General features: G+C 48.8%; 1 protein-coding gene across 2 annotated transcripts in view; it reads right to left on the bottom strand.

Moving 5' to 3' along the window:
* Nucleotides 1–22,156, bottom strand: part of PUM3 (pumilio RNA binding family member 3) — a 320,840-nt gene that overhangs the window by 99,045 nt on the left and 199,639 nt on the right. For both annotated transcript variants that reach the window (XM_086961213.1, XM_086961214.1), the window contains exon 12: nucleotides 7,609–7,662. In XM_086961213.1, coding sequence (XP_086817339.1) covers nucleotides 7,609–7,662 — 54 coding nt within the window. The remainder of the gene's footprint in view (nucleotides 1–7,608; nucleotides 7,663–22,156) is intronic.

Here is a 22,156-nt window from a genome sequence, read left to right as displayed (position 1 = left end):
TGCATAGAGTTGCAGTATGCTTGCCTCTGTTTTGCTCTAGTCCTTAGCGTCTTAGGAAGGAACTATTCTGCACACGCTTCGCAGTCTTCAGCACTGTTGTCACTCAGAAGGTAAAGGCTGCAGACTTGATGGTTGTCCTTCTGGGTAAACTCATGATGACACTTAGGACAGAAGCTAGAGGGAATGTTCTCCATTGTCTGCCCAGTCTGTGCATTCTCCGAACATGCGGCCCTGTGGTCATCCATCCACGTGGCCCACCTACTTCTTGGGGGATCTTCGATGTTTTTTCAGTTAGTTCTCTTTTTACAGATGTCCTTTGCAGTGACATTTTTCCATGTTGTCCTTGATGATTCAGACTTCTCGCTGTTCTCTCCCAGCATCCGCAGAGCTTTAGCTGATGCTTCAGGACCCAACTGCAGAAAAAAGATTCCAAAGATGGCAACTACGCACAGGGGCTTAAGGGTCACACGTCATGTCATGGAGGGACGGACATACCACCAAATGATCACATGCGGCGTCCAAAAAAACAAAGATAAAAAGAGGCCTAAGAGTATAGAAACTCAACCACTAGATGGTAGAACAATGCACAGCATGTGAATCTAGAAAAGATTCACGCAGCATGCAGCAAAACCAAGTAACCCTTTAGTACATTCGATAGGCGCTAAATAATACGGTGGAGCATTCCAGTCTTACACTGTGAGGTGGTTTGATACAATCCTTAAGACCAACTTCAAATTTAGTCAGTGCTCCTGCCAGGAGAAACCTCTTCATGCAGGCAGGTAAGCTCTCCATCTCTCTAGAGGTCAGAACAGCAAAGATGCAAGCTGGAATCCACATTTAGAGGTACTCTGGATAACTGGAGGCAGCCAGGCCAAGATTCAGCCCTGGACAGCAAATCTGCTCTGAAATTATGTCCAAAGGTCCCTGTAAGTCCAAATGGTTACAACTTAAAGGTTCAAAGGGAACAGCATTCATCCCAATTTGGTGGTCAAGGCTGGAAGCCACGCCTGCTCCAGTTTAGTAAACAGCTGAAGACGCACATCTTTAAAGAACGCTATATAACAACAAAGTAAAAGTGAATTCAACTTTTCGAACTCAACTACCTCCTCAATCACTTGCCGCTGGCACATTTGCCTTTGATTCTGTACAGCCCTCTGATGCCTGTGTAAAGGTGCATGCTATACAACTACCATAAGGGCATATACACATACATACAAACCTTTATTTATTAATATTTTTTTTAATGGAGTTTTATATAGCCCGAACTAGACCCGAGACATCAGGTATCAGAGTGCTTTACATGAGCACCAGTTTCGTTACAGATGGACACATTAATTTTATTTTTTGTTGGGCACAGGAAGATTAAGTGATTTGCCCAGAATCACAGGATGTTGAGCTGTCATTGCAGAGATCGAACCCGGTTCCCCAGCTTCGAGGTCGACCGCTCTAGTCCTAAGGCTACTTCCTCACAATCCTGATGATATGCATCTTCCCTTTTTAGTATACGTTTCCAGGGATTCTGGTGCAAAAGCCACTAGTCAGACCATCGGAAACTGGCCATAGGGATTTTGTTGATGTCAGCTAAGACAGAGCCCATAGAGGTAATTGTTTCCGCAAAGAAACAGCAACAATGAAAGTGAGGGGATGAGAGAGGTGCATGTCAATTAAGATAGGAGACACCTACTTTAACAAAGGGAATGGGCTGGAAGCCTTTCCCCATTCACAAGTAGAATAGGTTTCAGGAACGTTTCTGCCAGAACCCAAGAAAATGGAAGCCAGGTGCAGGACCAGGTGATATCCCAGGTGCTATTCCAGAGATACCCTGAATGGAGCTAAGAGTAGGATCATTATCAAACGCATTGATCTGTTTACTAATACCAACTTGAGAAGAAATTAGAGACACAACCAACTTCATTATCCCATATAATTCAGTTAGTTCTGAGAAATACAAGATCCTTAACACACACTGGCACATCCTATTAGTGGATAACACCCTGGGCTACATGTATTAAAGTTCCATTTTGCATTTTCGAAATAGCGAATTTTAGGCAATTGCTATTTAGGGAACGCAAAATGGTATGTAAGAAAATAGCAATTCCTACAGTATCGCAATAACAATTGAGGAATCGCTAATAGGAAATGCTACTCCATTGGTAGTGTGATAGAACCACGAATATGCCTTTACCATGCACACCTGTACAACGAATTAGGATTTGTTAAGGCATGTTTGGTAAACAAATATTCGTGGTTAAGGCTTCACAGGTAAGTCTTAACCCTCCGACACCTGTCCCCGGTCTAAGTCCTAAAACTACCCCACTCCCTCCTGAAAACCAACCTCCTCCCTTTCCTCTCTCCCCCTCCCTGAGTCTTAACCCCTCCCCCTGAGCCCTAAAAACTACCCTGCCCCTTCTAAACCTTAAAAAGAAGTATTACAATCCTTGCCCCCCGCCCTTAGCACCGATGGTACCCCAAAAACCCGGCCCAACACCTAAAATTACCCCCTTCCTCCAGTCCTGGAAATTATCCCCCCAGCCCTGAAAACTATCCGACCCCCGCCCTAAAAACTACCCCGAACCCCCCAACCCTGAAAACTACCCCGAACCCTCCAGCCCAGAAAACTACCTCGAATCCCCCAAACCCCTGAAAACTACCTCAAATCCCCCCAACCCCCTGAAAACGACGTCAAATCCCCCCAGCCCTGAAAACTACCCCAAATCCCCCCAGCCCTGAAAACTACCCCAAGCCCCCCCGAACCATGCAATCTACCCTCCCCAAAACTTGGCCCCTGCCCTACTTACCTCACTGTGTTGCGTTCACTCCTGATCCTTCCTGCTGCTTGGCTGCTTCCTGCTAGTAGCTAGACCGTGCACAGCCTTAACCACGCAGATGCATGGTTAAGGCAAGCATGGTAGCGTTCACGTAGTTTGAACACGCATGGCTGAGGCTGCAGTGTTCTGACCATTTCCCTGCTCCATTCGTTCCTATGGGCCTAAAGCCCATAGGTGCGAATGATTTTGCATTACCTAATTTGCGATTATCAATTAATGCAAAACCAAGGGTGCCCGGGGGCCTAATGCCTCCCTGAAGCACTCCAAAAAGAAAATATGTGCCCATGTAAAGCGCACACGTGCCCTAGGGGCATGTGTGCGCTACATGGCACTTAAATTAATTTGTTGTGCATTTTCAAAAATTGCACATGCTTACCACCGACCTGGAGTCAATGGTAATAGCATTTCCTAACATGCACTGCCAAAGCCTTTTTTTCCATACATCTGGAACGGCATCTTACATTTGCAAATGGTCAAATTTAGTGGTTTCAGACCATTGGCGAATGCAAAATAGGTTGATACATGTGGCCATCAGAGGAGCTATCTCCACTAAGCCAACCTCATGCATGACAAAGGGAGACCATTTAAGCAGTCACTAAATTAGTTATATGAAACCATTCAACCCAAACACATTGTTGCCCACTCCACCGAAGGGCTTCCACAAATGTGTGCAGTGCAATGTCTGTTGATTTGCGAAGGATAGGATTACAACTTTTCAATAAACTACTAACAGACAGCACAGAATCACCAAATTCATGAATTGCAACACCAGATATGTGGTTTGTGGACGCATTTACAATGGGAACACCATCAGACCCCTAAAGGAACAAAATCCAGGTACACTTCAGGTAGATCAGGAGTAATAACGGTAGCTATCCATTTGCAGTACATTACAACACCGTACACAGGCATAAGTGATATGATCAACATCTGATTCCATGGCATAGTGCCATCCGACTTCATGTCCAGGTGAGGAGACAGAACAGTGGCACTAAGGCAACTAGAGAGCCAATGGATTATCCAGCTTGGAACAATAGACATGGGTTTTAAACACAGGCGGAGAACTACATATGTTTTTGATGGACTGACTGTAATATACAATGTATTCCCTTGTACACTACCCATGTATGCACATGTAGAATGTAATTTGACCACCATGAGGATGTACTTTGTTTTAGAAGTGGGATGGACATAGAATCCATCATGTCATGACAATCTATATATGGACCTCTTCTTTTCACCAATAATGGTGTTGACCTATGGGGAATAGTAAATACAATCCCTACATATTTCTACCACATGTCATCTAAGTGGTGATGACCTTTCCTGTGCACACCTTTGGGGCTCTGACTCCCAACTACAATTATCTGCTATTTAACTTATGGTTTTGGAGTGTTTCTCCCACACAATGACTTGGAACGTACACAGCAGTATACTTCAGTCTTTCAAGACTAGGTCCCATCTCCCAGCAGCTCACATGGGGCACAAATTATTCATTTAAATCCATTCACTATATTCTCACACCTTTTGGGACAGTTTGTACTGTTTACAGCCTTAGCTTGTCTATTGTAATACTAGCTTGTATCGAGAGCTGCTTCCTGCACCAATATGGCGACCAAAAGCAGGGACAATAGCTGTATGGCAGCTACTTAAACACACGCATACATGAAATGCCCTCTCAACTTTGATTACAGATGGACACAACTTACACGGTAAGAAAACACCCTCATCTCTCATTTGGCACCATACTTTGGACAAATTAGTCTGTTGATATACGAGTTGAGCAGGGGTAATATGTTGCCCTACCTCTCTTTTATGCATATCAAGGCCATACTGATCGAATGTCACTTAGCTAGCAACATCACGTTAAAGGTATGATTTATATGTCTTGACTATAGCATGTGTTTATGTTTTGCACTCACTAAGAGCAACAAAGACCTCAACTGAGCCAAGCACAATATACTCTAGGAGTCGCATGAACTTACACTGTGCCTAACTGGGCAACATGTGAATAAATTCTAGTTACACCAAGACTGGAGGTCTTCAGTGTCCAACACAGAAATTGATGCTTACTTGCCTATTACACTGGTGGTGGCACTACTATTTCAATCTGAAAGGATCCTGACTGAGCTTATGGGATTCTTGAACTGCGCTACAATTAAGGCGGCAGATTACATGTGACATATCATTCAAAGTAATCACTACATTGATACGAAAAATTGTTAGGGGAACCGTGGACACAGTTGTGCTGTGTTTCTTATGTAACAATGTCAAAATAAAATGAGGAGCCCGCTTGAGGGCATCCAACTTTTCATGTTCAGCAGCTTGGGGGGGGGGGATTAGCTCCAGGGGGTTGGTATAAATGAAAGGCGAGCTTACACTTACTAATGCAGAAATATACGTCCTTTTTGGCGGATACTTTGGTGGTCTTTCTATAGATTCTGGCGACATGGACCTTTGACTCCATGCCATTTTGGTGTACAGCTCAACACAACTACTACAGGTATTCCTTAGCATCTGCTTCACTATTCGAACTGGTCAGTACCTCCACGATACACCACTTTTATTCTTGGTGTGACCACATGACAATTATTCTAAACAGGTACTTTTTTTTGCGATTTCATTTAATTTCTTTTCTGGTCTGGTACTAGCTTTAGGATACAGGCACCTCTTTGCAACTTTGGAGACTCACATCTTGGACATTGTTAATCTTGTTTTTGCATGGCTGTTTTCACTATGGACTAAGTAGAAGATCTTCATTCTCTATGCACCCTGGTCCACAGATCTTTCTAAATGGGTGAGCCAGAATTACTGGGCTCTTAATGATCTACTCCCTTAGAGAAAAATTGTATCTTTTACCTTTGCCTTCAAAACTCACAGTAACATGGCACTTCGAGTATATATCATTTGCAGCCTTGGATAGGTCTAAGTGACGAAACACGTGTCGGCTGCAGTTTCTTTGAAGTTGTGTTACAAATACAAGGACTGTGGCGAAAACTGAATAAAAATAACCTTTACTTACCTTTACTTTGGAACACATTATTAGTGTATACTAATTGTTTATACTGGAATTTAAAGTGTGCTTGTGTGCTTCGGAACCTCTCTTCTACAGACTTCAGGAAAGTGTCCTGTGCATATCTGGGGGGTGGGGGATGTTCACTATGGGCAGAGCCAGCCTTGCTAAAGGAGTGTCATCATCTTGAGAGCTGACATGACCACTTCAAAAGAACTTTACAGAGGTAGAGACAGTAGGCATTCAGGTATATGTACGCAGGTGACGTATCCTGGACTATATTTGCCATCTTCACCAGTCGACATATCCTGGGAGGCAATGGTATTGCCATCCTGACAAAATAAATGGGGTATGTGGGGTTCACGTTTGTGGTTATCCCGTTACCAGACATCTGTTCACATGATGGACTGTAAAGAATAAGGTGGAGCACCAGTGAACTAGCATGTAAACAATGACAAGGGCAGGAAGCCTGGGCCGAGTGCCTTTGCAAGCCACACACACAACTTTTTTTCATTATCCCTTGATTCTTTTCTGGAAAGAAACTGTGTGGAAAACAAAAATAACACCTTATGTCTTGCCCCCCTCCCCCAACCTTCTTTACCCAAATCTGGAAAAAAAAGTGTCCTGACACTTAACTGCTCCTCCACCTGACTCGCGGCCTATGTTTTCCAATTACAAAGAAAAGAGACAACATTATGCTGGCAGAAGCCAAACAGATTGTGATACAGGGCCTAATTCAATCCCGACTCGATTTCAGCAACGCCCTGTACTTGGGGGCACCAGAATATGTGATGCAAAAACTCCAGCGGGTCCAGAATTGCGCTGCACGCACGCTGCTTCAGATTCCACGTAGAGCATCAATAGAATCCGGGTTGAGAACTCTACATTCGCTCCCCGTTAGGGAGAGAATACAATTCAAAGCCCTGTGCGTGTCCCATCAAGCCTTTTGGAGAACCGGTCCCAAGATGAACCATTCCCTTCCCTCCCCTTACTGCCCCAGCAAACAACTTCCTTCTACTCACGCTTTTTTAGCTGTAGTCCCCCGGATCAAAAGGTCAAGAGCAGGAGGAAGATCCTTTACGTTCAACGCTGCTAAGTTGTGGAATTTACTCCCTGTACATCTAAGATCGAATTCCAATCTGCTACCCTTCCGCAAACAGCTTAAAACCTTCCTCTTCACCAACTGAACTCTTCACCAAGCTGTTGCTTCTTGAGACACTATCCCTTCTTTCCTAGCGCTTGGACGCCTAAGGGAAGCAGTCGCGCTCAATAAATCCCCTTTTCATTTCATTTCATTTCACAGTCTCTCTGACAGCCACTTCCAGCATAGACAGAAAACCTGTGGCCACTGCACAGACAAATGAAAACAAAGGGAGATGGTGGTTGATAGCATCATAGTGAAATCTGCTTTCTCCTGCGTTTATTGGGTTTGCAAAAAACTGTGGGAGGCAAATGAAACTGTGGAAAACAATGGCCCATTATTCTAAAAACAAAAACCTCCTTCGGGTCTTTTGAAACTGGGGAACAAGTTTGAGGAAGGTGTGCTCTGAAGCTTGTGTAGATGAGACATATGTCCATCTGACATATGCTTCACAGATCCCAGCTGTTCATTCCCGAACATCTGAGCAGTGAATAACCCAAGTTTTGATCACAGTGTTATTGCCATTATTTACTTTCAATATTGATGTAAATATTCAAAACTGGTACAGATGTAACATCAGTGTCTTTTCAGAATTCTAAGCAGAAAAATCAGTACTTAATACTTACTGTAGCAATTTTTTCGATGTAAGTTTTCATGGTTTTTATAATAACTTTTCTATCCTATAAAAGTAAAACACACATTTTTAGTCGAATACAATACAAAATTCAGCTGAACTTTTCAAGCCAGATTACTTTAGGAAGCATGGAAAATGTAGAATGAAAGATGTATACTTACAATATACTTCAACGTATTAATTTCTTTGAATAATTTTAAATGTTTAATTCCTAAAAGCGGTTTTAACTGAAAATGTTTCAAAACGCTGAACATTGGATCTAGAACACAGTATCGCCATAACAGCCATTGAGGACGTCGTCAAATGTCTGCTGAACCACATATGTGGCTACAGTCAATACTTCTGTTTAAACCTTAACTGAATAGATGATGCTTGTCTTGAATTAGGCATGAAGTGGTAAAAACCTGCCTAGGTTTACATGTACTGTTCTTAATCAGTGGTCGACCTTTCTCTTATGGGATTAATGTTTGTTAAAATACTGCAATACAAACCACTCGACCCTCTACCGGAGATGAACTTTTTTTTCATAGACTGCTGGAAAATCTATTTGTTCTACTATTCAAAGGCAATGGAATTCTTAGTTACTCTTTTAAACATAATTCCACAGCTGTACCACTACATAGTTTTCAGTGTAGACATATGTTCAATACAAACATCTGCAGTGCAATAGGTCTTGCATTTAATCGAGTTTGAGCTATTGGCATTGCAAATGACAATACCTTTCATTGATGATTTGGTTTTTAAAACATCAATAAAAGGCATTGTCATTTACAATGCCAATAGACTCTTGCAAATGCAAGACCTATTCAAATCAAATCAAATCATTACAAATGCTTGAAGGCATCGCTGAGTTGCCCTCTTATGTCTCCTATGGCCCCTGAAGAGCTTCCGGTTTGCTATGAGTTAAATAAACAAGTCAGTGGTAACCACTGTGCAGGAGAGACCTTCCTGCCTTCTTGCAGTAGAAGAAACTCATTAAAGAAAATAGTGCTTACAGACTAAAGCAGACGTACCGTGCAACAACCGAAGTAAAAGGGCCAGTCATCATGGGAGGTTACAAATGAAGACAAGGAGGTACTAAGGCGGGACTAACAAACCTAATAACGAATCAGAGCCAGTATTTACGAAGGCCAATGACACAAACCAATGACAAATATGGGCGGAGAGTGGGTGATACTTCAAGTACATACTCCAATACAGCTTTGCTCTCAGAGCAGATCAAGGGCTGCTCAGGCTCGACGTAATAAAAACTGTGCGTTCCACAATCAAAGCCCTATTAATTATATTTCAGAGGTACCATCCAGGTCACTAAATGCAATCAACCTCCATATACTTGATTCGAATCCCTCATTTTTAGCTATTAAGTGGAGCACTTTGAATTTTAAGTTAGCAGCTGTGCAACTCTCTACTAGAAGGAGCATGACAGCAAAAATTTCATTTTAAAATTAAAAATATTGAATGTCACTGTTGGACAGGCCTCGTGGAAGGCCCGATCCCTCCCCGCATGGCGGGTCACCGACCCCTGCTCCTCCTGTTTCCCGGACAAGAACCACCCCTGCAACCTGCCGGGTCAACAAACGGCCCTTCCCCGACGGAATCCTGACTCCTGAACACCACAGTATCGGCTGGCCCGGGTCCCTTCCAGAACCCCTGTCTCCGGCCCAGCCGCCATTTTTGGACACTACACCACCAGGCCTCGTGGCCTCGGGTCGACCTCGGCCTCGGGCCCAGCCAGGCCCCGACATCGAGGCACCACCATCCACCCAGGGGGTGAAGAGACCACTTGGCAGGTCAATGGAAGGAGGAGTGTCGATGGCTCCCCTCTGCCAGGTTTCGATCGCCCCCAGCCTCCCTGGGCGCTGGCTCCACCCCCCTGCTGGGTGTCTGGACTCCCTCATCCTGGACTTCCCGACCTCCAAGTGCGAGGGTCCGGACATCAAAGGGCACCAGACCTATAACTGGGGCAGCTCCAGAGCAGGAAGGCAGTTGTATCCTGGAGTCGAGAGACACAGAGACGAACTCATCCTTGGAGGCCTGCTGGCGCTGCCGCGGCTCCTCTTCGTGAAGCTCTTGAAGGCCTGCTGGCGCTGCCGTGGCACATCCTTTCGTGAACCATCTTGAAGGCCTGCTGGCGCTGCCGCGGCCCCTCCTTTCGTGAACCATCTTGAAGGCCTGCTGGTGCTGCCGCGGTCCCTACTTGCGAACCTACCAGCTCGAGGATTGTGAGCTCCACAACCGCTAACCCCGTACCGGTCCGGTACTCAGACTGTCCCGCTACCCCTTTCCCCAAAGAGACTAGAATTGACAGGATCCTCGTATTCTGGTCCTGCTGTACCGTCAGTTACCTTGCCTAAAGATAGATATAAAAGTGTGCAGAACTCATCTCTGTGTGGTGTCTATCTGTGGGGGGGAAGTTACTTGTCTGTACGATTACCGGAGAGGGCCCTCCCCAGGAGGCCTCTCCCCCTTTTCTCGGCCGACCCTTCGGGTCCCCGTCTAACATTGGTGGCCAGCGGCGCGATCCGAGCTGACGCATAATCGTACAGAGAGTAACTCACCCCACGACACACAGCCACCATGACGACAAAAGAGAGTGGAACAACCGAAAAATTTCAGATGGAAAAGCTGGAAGAATACAGCCACAAAGAACTAAAGCAATTCTGCATAGAGTTGGGCATTGCTACCACGGGACTGAGCACGAAGGATGACCTCAAGCACGCCCTGGAATCTTGGGTGGAGACGGAAACATCCCCACCCCAAAATCAAAGCCTCGAGACAACAGAAACAAATACCACTCCCGTGGAAGAAAGAAGAGCGGGCCTCTCGTCCGAAGAGGCCCGAGAACGAGAGAAAAGCCGGCTCCACGAGTTGGAGCTGGCTCGACTCCGCTTAGATGGAGAACTCAAACTGGCAGAACAAAAAATATCCCTCGAACACTTACGGCTCAGGGAAGAACGAGAAGAGAAAAAGAGCCAGAGGGAGCTGGAAGAAAAAAGACTAGCATACGAGCATGAGCGCAACTTGAAGGAGTTAGAAATTCGACGGCAGAACAAAGACATCGGCATCCCCGGGCACCAGAACACCACTTCCCCTACAGGCCCCAAGGTCCACATCCCCAAGGACGTCGTCCGGGAATACTACCGGAACGATGATATCCAGCAATGGTTTAAAGCCTACGAGGTAGCAATGACCTCCCACCGAATCCCGCGAAGTGACTGGAGAGCCGGGTTATGGGGGAAATTCGTCAACGAAGGAAGAGATGCCCTGCTGCAACTCCCCGACCACGAGATGACCTCCTACGACCACATGAAGGCCGCCCTCCTCACTCGCTATGGGCTCACGCCCGAGATGTACCGACAGCGATTTCGAGACTGTAAACGCATCCCTGGTACAACCTGGGTGGAGTACGTAAACTTTTTTAGCAGAGCCTTCGAGGGTTGGATCAAGGGCAGCCGGGTCACCACCTACGAGCAATTATTCGACCTCATTGTGTGGGAGCACCTCTCCAATAATTGTTTCGTCGAACTCAGACAGCACCTCCTTGATAGTAAGCTGACCGAACCTCGGAAACTCGCCATCGAAGCAGACAGATGGGAAAGCACCCGAGTCCCTCGGAGCTGGCCCAGCGAACAGAACAGAGCCTCCCAAGGGCCCCATCGCCCACGGGGGGAGGAGGCGGCCAGGGTCGGGGCCGGGACACCGTCACGGTGCCCCCCACTAGCAACCCCCCGGCCGGAAGAGGAAGCCCTCCAACGCGACCAGGGTTCCGCTCCAACGTTACCTGCCACAAATGCCAGCGACCCGGCCACTACGCCAATGATCCCAACTGCCCGAAAAATCAGAGCCCCATGAACCGCCAGATCACCGCCGCCGCCCTGGGAGAAGAGCAGGACCATGAAGAAACCGAAGAGTACGAGCAGTACCAGCCCGAGTGGGAACCAGCCGCCAAGTCCCTGGTCTGTCTAGGGGAGAGAGACATGGTCCCGCGGGCGCCCATCCACGCCAACACGCAGAAATACAGCCAGTGGGTCACCATCAATGGACGCCGGGCTGAAGCCCTCCGTGACACAGGGGCCAGTGTGACCGCAGTCCGCTGCCATCTGGTGACTCCTGACCAGATCCTACCCAATGTACTTTGTCTAGTGCGGTCGGCAGACAACTCCGAAAGCCTATGCCAGATGGCCCGCGTCCCCTTCGAGTGGGGGGGGGGGGGGGGGGGGGGTGTCCGGCATGCTAAAAGTGACTGTCCGCGACGATGCCCCGGTGGACTGCCTTCTGGGGAACGACCTCGAGAGCTCCCCCTGGTCAGCCGTTGAGCGGAGGGAGCACCTGGGGATGCTTGGTCTCCCTGAACGGGTCTGTGTAACGACCCGATCCATGACCGCACGCGCCATCTCCAGCCCAGAGGAACCGGAGTGGCCCGAACCTCCTCCGCCAATAGTCACCGAAGAAACCACCCCTGAGCCTGGTCCTCCGGGGTTCGGCAACGAAGAACAGGATCAACTCCAAGACCTCCCGGAGCTGGCCCAGTGGCGCCAAGAAGGTGGCCCCACTCAGGAACAGTTCCGCCAGGAACAAAGGGCATGTCCCTCCCTCGAGGGACTCCGACAACAAGCCATAGCCCAGAGCGCAGGGGATGCCTCGGGGGCCCACTGGATCTACTGGGACAACGGGCTGCTCTACAGTGAGCAAAAGATTGCCGAGCTGGGGGCCAGCCGGGTGCTGGTGGTCCCCCACCGATTCAGAGACTTCTTATTGAACCTGGCACACGATGTGCCTCTTGCCGGGCACCTGGGGCAGGACAAGACGTACAGCCGCCTGGTGACCCACTTCTACTGGCCGAAGATGCGGAACAACGTAGTGAACCACTGCCGGGCCTGCCCCACCTGCCAGGCCAGCGGGAAGAGCGGCCGAAAACTGAAAGTCCCCCTGCAACCCTTTCCCATCGTCACCACCCCCTTTGAGTGGGTGGGAATAGACATTGTGGGGCCCCTGGAGCCCCGGACAGCACAGGGACACCGGTTCATTCTTGTCCTGGTGGAAAAAGCCAACCGCTATCCCGAGGCCATACCTCTCCGGACCGTGACGGCGCCCGTGGTGGGCCGAGCCTTGATGGGGATCTTCTCGCGGGTGGACTTCCCCCGAGAGGTCGTCAGTGACAGGGGCACAAACTTTATCTCCAGGTACATGAAGTCCCTATGGCAACAGTGCGGGGTCACTTACAAATTCCCGACCCCCTATTACCCACAAGGGAACGGACTAGTAGAACAATTCAACCGCACCCTCAAGGGGATGATCATGGGCCTGGAAGAACCCCTACGTCGCCAATGGGACGTGCTGCTCCCGTGCCTCCTGTTCGCTTACAGGGAGGTCCCCAGAGATCCCTGGGCTTCAGTCTGTTCGAACTCTTGTATGGACACCCCGTCCGGGGCCCCCTCAGCCTGGTCAAAGAAGGGTGGGAGGTGGCCCCTCAGAAGACTCCCCCTGATGTATACAAGTACCTCTTGACCCTCCGTAACCAGACCCGGCGGTTCAGGGAACTTGCCAAGGCCAACCTCGAAGCCAGCCAAGAGGACATGAAGCGCTGGTATGATCAGTATGCCTCATCCATCGAGTTCGAGCCGGGACAACAGGTCTGGGTGATGTCCCCGGTTGAACCTTGCGCCCTCCAGGACAAATGGACGGGACCCTTCAAAGTGGTGGAGCGCAAGGGCCCCGTCACCTACCTGGTAGACATGGAGTCACCCCGAAACCCCCTACGAGTCCTTCACGCCAACCGACTCAAGCCCCACTTTGTGCGCTCTGAACTTAGCCTCCTGATGGCTACCGACAGTGGGGCTGAAGAAGACTCCGAGCCCCTCCCCGATCTCCTGAAAACACTCGAGAAAGACAGCTCCGTGGAGGGAGTCCACCTCTCCGATGCCCTGTCCCCAGCGCAACGCCAAGACTGCCAAGAACTGCTACTACAATTTGCCGACCTGTTCTCCCTCAGTCCGGGGGTCACGCCCTGGTGCCTCCACGACGTTGACACCGGGGATAGCCCCCCTATCCGACACAGGGCGTACAGGGTGCCTGATCGAGTACGCGCCTGCATCCAGTCGGAAGTCTCCAAGATGCTAGCTCTGGGAGTGATCGAGCCGTCCGACAGCCCCTGGGCCAGCCCAGTCGTGCTGGTCCCCAAGGCCGCCGCCCCGGGCGTCGCCCCGAGCTCAGGTTCTGTGTAGACTATCGGGGTCTGAACGCCGTCACCAGGACCAACGCTCACCCCATTCCACGGGCAGATGAACTGATCGACCGCATGGGGGCCGCCCGCTACCTGAGCATCTTTGATTTGACAGCGGGCTATTGGCAGATCGGACTCACTCCAGGAGCGATCCGCCTTCTCCACCCCGGATGGCCACTACCACTTCAAGGTGATGCCATTCGGAATGAAAAACGCACCCGCCACCTTCCAGAGACTAGTGAACAAAGTCTTGGCGGGTCTGGAGGAATTCAGCGCCGCCTATCTGGAAGATATTGCCGTGTACAGCCGCCACTGGGCAGAACACCTCCACCACCTCCGGGAGGTCCTGAACGCCCTCCGGCAGGCCGGGCTAACCATCAAGGCCAGCAAGTGCCAGATCGGCCAAGGGTCCGTGACCTACCTGAGGCACCAGGTGGGAAGTGGCCTGGTGGCCCCCCTCCAGCTCAAGATTGCCGCCATCCAGGCCTGGGAGCCCCCGGTCACCCAAACAGAGGTCCGAGCCTTCCTGGGGCTCACCGGGTACTACCGGCGCTTCGTAAAAGACTATGGCAGCATTGTGGGGCCCCTCACAGAACTCACGTCCAAAAAGAACCCCCAGAAAGTCAACTGGACTCCTGAATGTCAGGCGGCCTTTGAGAAACTCAAGTCCGCCATGTGCACCGCCCCCGTGCTCCAAGCCCCTGACTACAGCCGGGAATTCATAGTACAGACGGACGACTCAGATCATGGCGTTGGGGCCGTCCTCTCCCAACTCAACACCGAGGGTGTCGATCAGCCAGTGGCCTTCATCAGCCGACGCCTGCTGGCCCGAGAACAGCGCTGGAGCACCATCGAACAGGAGGCCTTCGCCGTAGTGTGGGCCCTCAAGAAACTCCGCCCCTATCTCTTCGGTACCCACTTCCGGGTGCAAACAGATCACCGACCCCTGCAATGGCTGATGCAGATGCGGGGAGAAAACCCGAAGCTGTTGCGTTGGTCCATCTCCCTGCAGGGGATGGATTTCACTGTTGAGCATCGCCCCGGCCAAGACCACGCCAACGCAGACGGCCTGTCCCTCTTCTTCCGCCTCGGCGAGGAGAGTACCCAAGAGGATGGGTGACTCTCCCTGCCTTCAGCTGGGGGGGGGGACGCATGTTGGACAGGCCTCGTGGAAGGCTCGATCCCTCCCCGCATGGCGGGTCACGGACCCCTGCTCCTCCTGTTTCCCGGACAAGAACCACCCCTGCAACCCGCCGGGTCAACACACGGCCCTTCCCCGACGGAACCCTGACTCCTGAACACCACAGTATCGGCTGGCCCGGGTCCCTTCCAGAACCCCTGTCTCCGGCCCAGCCGCCATTTTTGGACACTACACGACCAGGCCTCGTGGCCTCGGGTCGACCTCGGCCTTGGGCCCAGCCAGGCCCCGACATCGAGGCACCACCATCCACCCAGGGGGTGAAGAGACCACTTGGCAGGTCAATGGAAGGAGGAGTGTCGATCGAAACGCCAGGTTTCGATCGCCCCCAGCCTCCCTGGGCGCTGGCTCCACCCCCCTGCTGGGTGTCTGGACTCCCTCATCCCGGACCTCCCGACCTCCAAGTGCGAGGGTCCGGACATCAAAGGGCACCAGACCTATAACTGGTGCAGCTCCAGAGCAGGAAGGCAGTTGTATCCTGGAGTCGAGAGACACCGAGACAAACTCATCCTTGGAGGCCTGCTGGCGCTGCCGCGGCACATCCTTTCGTGAACCATCTTGAAGGCCTGCTGGCGCTGCCGCGGCTCCTCTCCGTGAACCATCGTGAAGGCCTGCTGGCGCTTCCGCGGCCCCTCCTTTCGTGAACCATCTTGAAGGCCTGCTGGCGCTGCCGCGGCTCCTCTCCGTGAACCATCTTGAAGGCCTGCTGGCGCTGCCGCGGCCCCTCCTTTCGTGAACCATCTTAAAGGCCTGCTGGCGCTGCCGCGGTCCCTACTTGCGAACCCACCAGCTCGAGGATTGTGAGCTCCACACCCGCTAACCCCGTACCGGACCGGTACTCAGACTGTCCCGCTACCCCTTTCCCCAAAGAGACTAGAATTGACAGGATCCTCGTGTCCTGGTCCTGCTGTACCGTCAGTTACCTTGCCTAAAGATAGATATAAAATTGTGCAGAACTCATCTCTGTGTGGTGTCTATCTGTGGGGGGGAAGTTACTTGTCTGTACGATTACCGGAGAGGGCCCTCACCAGGAGTCCTCTCCCCCCTTACTCGGCCGACCCTCCGGGTCCCCGTCTAACAGATGTCTTTTCTGATACCACAGAATATGGACTTGGGTGTAGTTATTATGGTCCTTACTCTGAAACCGCTTCTGGTCTCCGGGTCATTCTTCTGTTGAATCAGCCCTGGCTGTAGAGATGTAACCAAATTTGTATAAACTACAGGCCAGTCCCACACCTATTAGTCTGTATTCTCTGTAATTTAGTGATCATGAAGCCAGGTAGTGGAAGGTAACAGCGCTGGAGAGAGTTGCATCAATTACATTGGTTTACTTTTCCATGACAGGATAAAAAGTAAAACCTTTCTTAGAAAGTTCAGTTATTATTGAAGGAGGCAGCCAAGTTGTTGCTTGAGCGGTCCGCTTATCTTCTTATATTTTGCCATGTTAAACTAGTTTTGATGGCCCTCTTCTGGGAATGGTGAGTTGGAAAATAAGTCAAAATCTATAGAGCGTCCACCAGGACCCTAGATCAAAGGATTTGAATTGACCAGGAACTTAGGGTCGTCCAAATGACTTCAGATCTACAAAGCAAGAAATACTGAGGCAGATCACCGGGAATCTGGGTACCAGACCTTGGAACGACTTGAACCATAGTTGAAAAGCAGGGCCTAGCTACCTTCAGATCAGAAAACTTTCGACCACTGAACTCTATAGACTCGATTGTTGGATATGAGGGGTGGGTTTCTCTGTGCAGAGTTTGAGTCAAACGGCATGGGGTGCGCATACTCCATTTCGGGTTGTGCTATCAACCCTTTAAACATTTCAGTGACCCTTCTATACCTTTCAACCTAGTGCCCTAAAGCGGCTGCAAGGCAATGTTGCACCACCATGAAATACCCAAAAAATACATTCTGTTATGCCTGCACGTCCTTTGGCTGAGGTTCTACAGTCACGTCATTGGTCCAAGCTGGCTATTTCCGTCTATAAAGCTGCACAGTGCTTGTTCTCCCTCTCCCCATCTCCCACTCAGCACCACAACAGCACCACTCAGCACCACCACAGCACCACTCAGCACCACCACAGCACCACACAGCATCACTCAGCGCAACCACAGCATCACTCAGCGCAACCACAGCATCACTCAGCACCACCACAGCACCACACAGCATCACTCAGCGCAACCACAGCATCACTCAGCGCAACCACGGCATCACTCAGCGCAACCACGGCATCACTCAGTGCAACCACAGCATCACTCAGCGCAACCACAGCATCACTCAGCGCAACCACAGCATCACTCAGCGCAACCACAGCATCACTCAGCGCAACCACAGCATCACTCAGCACCACCACAGCATCACTGGTTCAAATATGTTCTTTCAATGTTTCAAGCTTTCAAGCTTTATTACGATGTTAATATTTCACTTCTGTTCTTGGATTTTCGTCACAATAAAAAAACACTGAACATAATCTTCACAAAAATTATTTACAAAATTTTAAGCTATTGACATTACAAATTAAATAAATTATTTAAGTATTAATTATTTCAAAAAATAAAATCCATTGTTATTTGTAATATCAATACATCTAAGTCACGTAAATACAAAACATGTTGCATTACAAATGCTATAGGTGTCACATTTGTGAAAGTTATAACTATTGGCATTGTAAATGACAAAGCTATTAACTTAGCTATTTTAAAAAACAACACATAAATAAAAAAAAAGTCATTTATAAGACTAATAGCTCAAACTTTCCTAATGCTTATTTGTTTTTGTTGGTGGGCGTCGACGATGTAGTACCATTTGGTGTCCTTCTGCGACGTCGACGGGCTTCCTCCAGAAGCTTCCACCTTTGGTAGCCATTTAAAAAAAATGTTTTACTTGCTCTTTCTTTTCCATAGTTCTTGTAGTTCACTTCCTTGGCGGAGGAGGGTGGGTTCGCTAGTGAATCCAGAACGTTTTTCAAGCTGCAAAACTACACCAACAGGTAAGAAACAATTTGTTTTCCAGCGGGATTCTTTCTGGATTCACTATGCTGTGCATAGACTTTGTCAAGGAAGGAAAACAGGGGAACACTACTCACTATGGAAACAGGGTAATAGTTATATAAGAAATAACAACGGTTCCTGTGGATTGATAAGATACCTTTGTAATAAAGGAGGCAAAATTGCAATATTTTAGAGAGTACCTTAATGACAGAGGGTGAAAGAAACACTAACACTGGAGAATCCATGTAACATTTTTATAAATTTGTAGACCAAAAGCAATATAAACATAATTTGAAAATCAAAAAACATTAGTGCATTGTGTCCCAAGTGAGAACGGGAATCCAAAGTTAATTGACAGTGTGAATTTCTATATATAAGGTTTCCACAATTGTTTAAGTCAACCATTAACAAGAATAATCTCTATGTAGACAGCAGCAATATGCAATGACATGCACTGTGTAATGGTTCGCTTCTTCTGTGCGTCGACGGCGTTTCGACCCTATAGTCAGTGTAGGATCTCTTCTGGACTAGCGATGAAGGGACATCTGAGGATGTAACTGGGCAATTGCTTTTCACCTCAGGCTGGAATCCAGAAATTCAAAGCCATGCATTTCTCCTTTATGTGATTCAGATCATCATTTGCCTGCTGCATGTTTCAGCAGCATATAAAGCAGATTTTCCTCCTCGACTGGCTCAGGGATGGTCGGTGGATAAATGTCCTTGACAACTGTTTCCCCTGTAGTATCTTTTGTTTTCGGCAGGATTTTGAAAAGCTTTAAGTTTTCGTCAAAGTCTCTTTTTGTTCGCAGTAGATTTGCCATCTCTGCCTCGAGCCTTTTCCTCTTCCGTTCTATCTCGGCCGCGTGCGTCTCAGTGTCGAGATAGTTTGCCTTTGTTTTTCGGACGCCGAAACATTCGCCGAGGGTTGCTTGTGTCCCTCTTTTTTCGGCGCCGAAGTGTCATTTGTTGAGCGGCTTTCGAAGTCTTCGCCCTTTCAAGGACCTTTGCCGTTAGGGAGTCCTTATCGAAGGATCCTACGGTGTGTTTTGGCTTGGGTGCTGACTCGGTCGCCGAAAATTTCGTCACCGGGGCTCCCTTAGTATGCTTTGAGCGAATTTTTTGGGACTCTTCAGGTTTTTCGGGGTCGACTCTCCCCTTACCTCTTTCGACGTCTTCTTCTCGATGTCCACAACCAGAATATCTCTTGCCTCGTCGTGATCTGGTCCTTCGGCGACCTTCTTACAGTGCACGCATAGCTCTTACATAATGAGCTTGTAAAACAAACAAGCATTTGCAATACAATAGGTCTCGCATTAGGAAAGTTTGAGCTTTTGGTATAGTAAATGACATTTTTTATTTATGTTTTGTTTTTGAAGTAGCGAAATTAATAGCTTTGTCATTTACAATGCCAATAGTTATAACTTTCCCAAATGTGACACCTATAGCATTTGTAATGCAATGTGTTGTATTTACGTGATTTACATGTATTGATATTACAAATAACAATGGCTTAATTTTTTTTCAATAATTAATACTTAAATAAAAGTTATTGTAATTTATAATGGCAATAGCTTAAAGTTTTGTAAATAACTTTTGTGAAGATTATGTTCAGTGTATTTTATTGTGATGAAAATCCAAGAACAGAAGTGAAATATTAACATCTTTGTTACATTTGTAATAAAGCTTGAAACATTGAGAGAACATATTTGAACCAGATGTTGAATGGTTGCACAGATTGATGCTGTGGTGGCGCTGAGTGATGTTGTGATGGCGAACTAGTTATGCTGTGGCGTTCAGTGACGCTGTGGTAGGGCATAGTGATATTGTGGTGCCCGTGAGTGATGCTGTGGTGGTGCGGAGTGATGCTGTATGCTATGCTATGCTTTGTTTTGCTATCCTATGTTTTGTTTTGCTATGCTATATTTTGTTATGCTATGCTATGTTTTGTTATGCTATGCTATGCTTTGCTATGCTAGGCTTTGTTATGCTATGCTAGGCTTTGTTATGCTATGCTTTGCTTTGTTTTGCTATGCTATTATATGTTTTGTTTTGCTATGCTGTTTTGTTGTGTTTTGTTAAGCTATGCTATGTTTTGTTGTGTTTTGCCATGTTCTGTTATGCTATGTGTTGTTATGCTATGTTTTGTTATGTATGCTATGCTATGCTATGTAATGTTATGCTATGCTGTGTGAGGGAGGGTGAGGGGGTGTAAGGGTGAGGGAGTGTAAGGGTGAGGGAGTGTAAGGGTGTGGGGGTGTAAGGCTGTGGGGGTGTAAGGCTGTGGGGGTGAGGGGGTGAGAGGGTGAGTGAGGGTGTGTGAGGGGGTAAGGGGGTGTGAGGGTCTGAGGGGGTAAGGGGGTGGGTGAGGGTGAGGGTGTGTGTAATGGTGAGGGGGTGTGAGGGGGCGTAAGGGTGAGGGGGCGTAAGGGTGAGGGGAGTGAGTGGGTAGAAGGGGGTGTGTGAGGGGGTGGGTGAGGGTGTGTGAGGGTGAGGGTGTGTGAGGGTGAGGGTGTGTGAGAGGTGAGTGAGGGTGTGTGAGAGGTGAGTGAGGGTGTGTGAGAGGTGAGTGAGGGTTTGTGAGAGGTGAGTGAGGGTGTGTGAGGGTGAGGGTGAGGGGGTTTGAGGGTGAGGGGGGGCGAGGGGGTGTGAGGGCGAGTGAGGGTGAGTGAGGGTGAGTGAGGGTGTGTGAGGGTAAGTGTGTGTGAGGGTGTGTGAGGGTGTGTGTGTGTGAGGGTGAGGGGGTGTGAGGGTGAGGGTGAGTGAGGGTGTGTGAGGGTGTGTGAGGGTGTGTGACCGTTACCAAATCCATCATCCCTAGCTGGACTGCAATCATTAATGCCTCCCTACGACAGGGATCAATACCTACCTCGCTGAAAACAGGCCAAGTCCTACCCATTCAGAAAAAACTGTCGCTGGACCGAGCCTCCCCAGACAACTTCAGACCAATCTCCAAGATTCCGCTCCTGGCGAAAGTGCTGGAAAAGTGTGTTCAACTACAGCTAAGTCACCACATCAACAACTACCATCTATTCGACGACTGTCAATCAGGTTTCCGACCCGAGCACAGCACCGGAACACCATGCTCCACATCGTTGATGACGCTCTTCAAGCCCTTGACCAAGACAAAACCTGTCTCCTGATCCTCCTCGATCTATCATCGGCCTTCGACACGGTCAACCATGCGATGCTACTCGAACTCCTTAAACTCAGGATGGGATTCGAAGGCACTGTCCTCGACTGGTTCAGATCCTACCTCCAGAACCGATCTCAGAGCTTCCTAGTCAATGGCGAACTGTCCGCTCCCTCCGCTGTCACAGCGGGAGTCCCTCAGGGATCAACATTGTCCCCTACCCTCTTCAATCTCTATCTGGAACCCCTTGCTGAAGTCCTGCGCAATGCAAATATCTCCTTTTATATGTACGCTGATGACACTCAGATCTACATAAAAATCTCATCTCTGGCAGAGATCCTCACCCTGAATGAAGCCCTGAAGCTGACCGTCGGATGGCTCCCCTTCAATCAACTAAAACTTAATGCCATGAAAACTGAGTTCCTTCTAATCTCCCCACCCAAGAACAACCCCGACATCCAGACATGGATTAAAGCCATCACAGCCTTAAACTGTTCCCCGACCCTTGTGAACTCTGCAAAATCTCTGGGAATCACCTTGGATTATAACCTAAATATGCGAGACCACATCAACACAATGGCGAAATCGGCCAGATTCCACCTGAGCTACCTATGGAAATTGAAACCCTTTCTAGACACTCCGGACCTCAAACTCGCTGTCCAATCATTAGTCATCTCTCGACTGGAATACGGTTGCTCTACCCTCTCTGGCTTACCTAAGATCTCACTAGCTACCTTAAAAGCCTGCCTCAACGCAGCCGCCACACTACTTACAGGCTCAAAAAAATTCGATCACATCACTCCTCACTTGAAAGCGTTAAACTGGCTCCCCTTCGAGGCGAGGATTCACCTCAAGCTGGCATGCATCAAGCACAAGGCCCTTCACTCTAACTCCCCTGCATATCTTGCTCAGAAGCTTGTGTTATCTGGAGGAAACAGACACTCAAGATCGACCAAGGCCCTCCTACTCCGGCCTGCTCGCTTTAGGAAAATAACAACC

Source organism: Lissotriton vulgaris, chromosome 3_1, assembly GCF_964263255.1.
Source record: "Lissotriton vulgaris chromosome 3_1, aLisVul1.2, whole genome shotgun sequence".
Lineage (NCBI taxonomy): Eukaryota > Metazoa > Chordata > Amphibia > Caudata > Salamandridae > Lissotriton > Lissotriton vulgaris.
This window is presented reverse-complemented; position numbering and strand designations above follow the sequence as displayed.